General features: G+C 38.5%; 1 protein-coding gene across 1 annotated transcript; it reads left to right on the forward strand.

Moving 5' to 3' along the window:
- Positions 1–55: 55 nt before the first annotated feature.
- Positions 56–1743, forward strand: LOC111668179 (guanine nucleotide-binding protein G(q) subunit alpha-like). Its single transcript, XM_023424163.2, has 2 exons — positions 56–230; positions 1116–1743. The coding sequence occupies exons 1-2, from the start codon at positions 83–85 to the stop codon at positions 1304–1306; spliced, it is 339 nt and encodes a 112-aa protein (XP_023279931.1). The 5' UTR covers positions 56–82; the 3' UTR covers positions 1307–1743.

Genomic DNA, 1743 nt, shown 5'->3' on the forward strand with positions numbered 1-1743 from the left:
CACACACACACACACACACACACACACACACACACACACACACACACACACACACACACACACACTCTTTCTGTAGAACCGGATGGAGGAGAGTAAAGCTCTGTTTAGGACAATAATCACGTACCCCTGGTTCCAAAACTCCTCAGTCATTCTGTTCCTCAACAAGAAGGACCTGTTGGAGGAGAAGATCATGTACTCTCATCTGGTTGACTACTTCCCAGAGTATGATGGTGAGTATCAGCAGCATGGTGTCCAACCCAAACGCCAAACATTTAAACCAAGCACTAAGATATTATTTACACACTTGGACAAATCTCCCTGGGAAGTTGCAAAGAGAATACCAATAATCACTAGATGCCCACCTGTGATAACAATATGCATTTTTTGTTTTGAGTCTTTGTGCAAAGACCATGATAAATTTGATTTTCCATACTCAAAAATCCCCCAAAATATAGATTAAGTCAGCTGTAAAAATTAGATTGGATTGATACTTAAGTGTGTAAGTCCTTTATTTTAGCCTACTTAAATGTAAAAATGCCTACACAATTTTGAATGGATTTGATATAATGTCTAACATGCTTTCCATTTTCCGTTTGACAGTTGAAAACCAATTGAAAGCATCAGAGTGTGAATCTTTCAATAAGACAAAACACACACACACACAAATATTTTAAAATAGTATATCAAAGTAAAAGTTACATGTTTCTAACGATTGTATTAAAGTCATTTGTAAAGTAATTTCATTTTGTTGACTGAATGCTGAATTTGCAAGCAGTGCACTGTTGCAAATCCGGCAAGGCACTAAAAAAATAGCGTTTTGTAGATGTTTGTATCTGCTCCAAGCATCACAGTCTAAGTGTAATGTAATTATGTCATATATACGCATATACATCTCTAACGTGTCTGAGTATTGGGCAAAATAGTTAGTTATTTTATTTTAGTGAAAAGGCAGGCATCAGGCATCATCTTTTATTTGAGCTAGGTTGAATGATAGATAAGCATCATGATTGTTTAAATACAGGTGATCGTGCCGCTCGAGATAAAGCTAATCAATAAACAGCTTGTGATATTCTACAGCGGGTGTATTGACAGTGGATAATTTTCCCCCTCTCCAGGTCCGCAGAGGGATGCCCAAGCAGGGCGAGAGTTTATCCTCAAGATGTTTGTGGACCTGAATCCAGACAGTGATAAGATCATCTACTCTCACTTCACCTGTGCAACTGACACAGAGAACATCCGTTTTGTCTTCGCGGCCGTCAAAGACACCATCCTGCAGCTCAACCTAAAGGAGTACAACCTGGTGTAGAGCGGAGCAGGGCTGCCGACTGGAGGCCCTCAACACACACTGACTGACGCAATCTGTGAAAAGATAGATCATATACACACACATGAAAAAAAAAATCTGAGAGAAAAAAAAAAATCTAATGGTTACATAATACTAATTTATTTGCCATTTGTTGATCTCTTGGTGCCCAAGGGGCGAGCAAAGTAAATATTCTCTTGCTATTTAAGGAGTTGATGAAATATAGGGAGGTGGGGGAGGGGTTTGCTGTTGAATATGTACAGCAACAATCCTCATTTTTAGGCTTTGCGCATTGTTTTGTTTTTTTTTTTTGTTTTTTTTATTTTGTTTTTTTTTTTTTTTAAAGAAAGAAAGAAACTACTTTGTGCAGTGGAGGTGTGGAGGCTTGTTTTGTCTGCCAGTCTGATACCTCAGAGCTGGAATAAATGCAACGTGCTCCC

This window comes from Seriola lalandi, unplaced genomic scaffold (assembly GCF_002814215.2).
Source record: "Seriola lalandi dorsalis isolate HSWRI2012SDOR001 ecotype SW California unplaced genomic scaffold, Sedor1 jcf7180002003926, whole genome shotgun sequence".
Classification (NCBI taxonomy): Eukaryota; Metazoa; Chordata; class Actinopteri; order Carangiformes; family Carangidae; genus Seriola; species Seriola lalandi.

What these genes read in the sequence shown, in the direction of transcription:
- LOC111668179 (XM_023424163.2), top strand. Translation starts at nt 83, where the DNA reads ATGGAGGAGAGTAAAGCTCTGTTTAGGACAATAATCACGTACCCCTGG. An exon ending in CTACTTCCCAGAGTATGATG is followed by an intron (nt 231 to 1,115) that starts GTGAGTATCAGC and finishes CCCCCTCTCCAG; the next exon opens with GTCCGCAGAGGGATGCCCAA.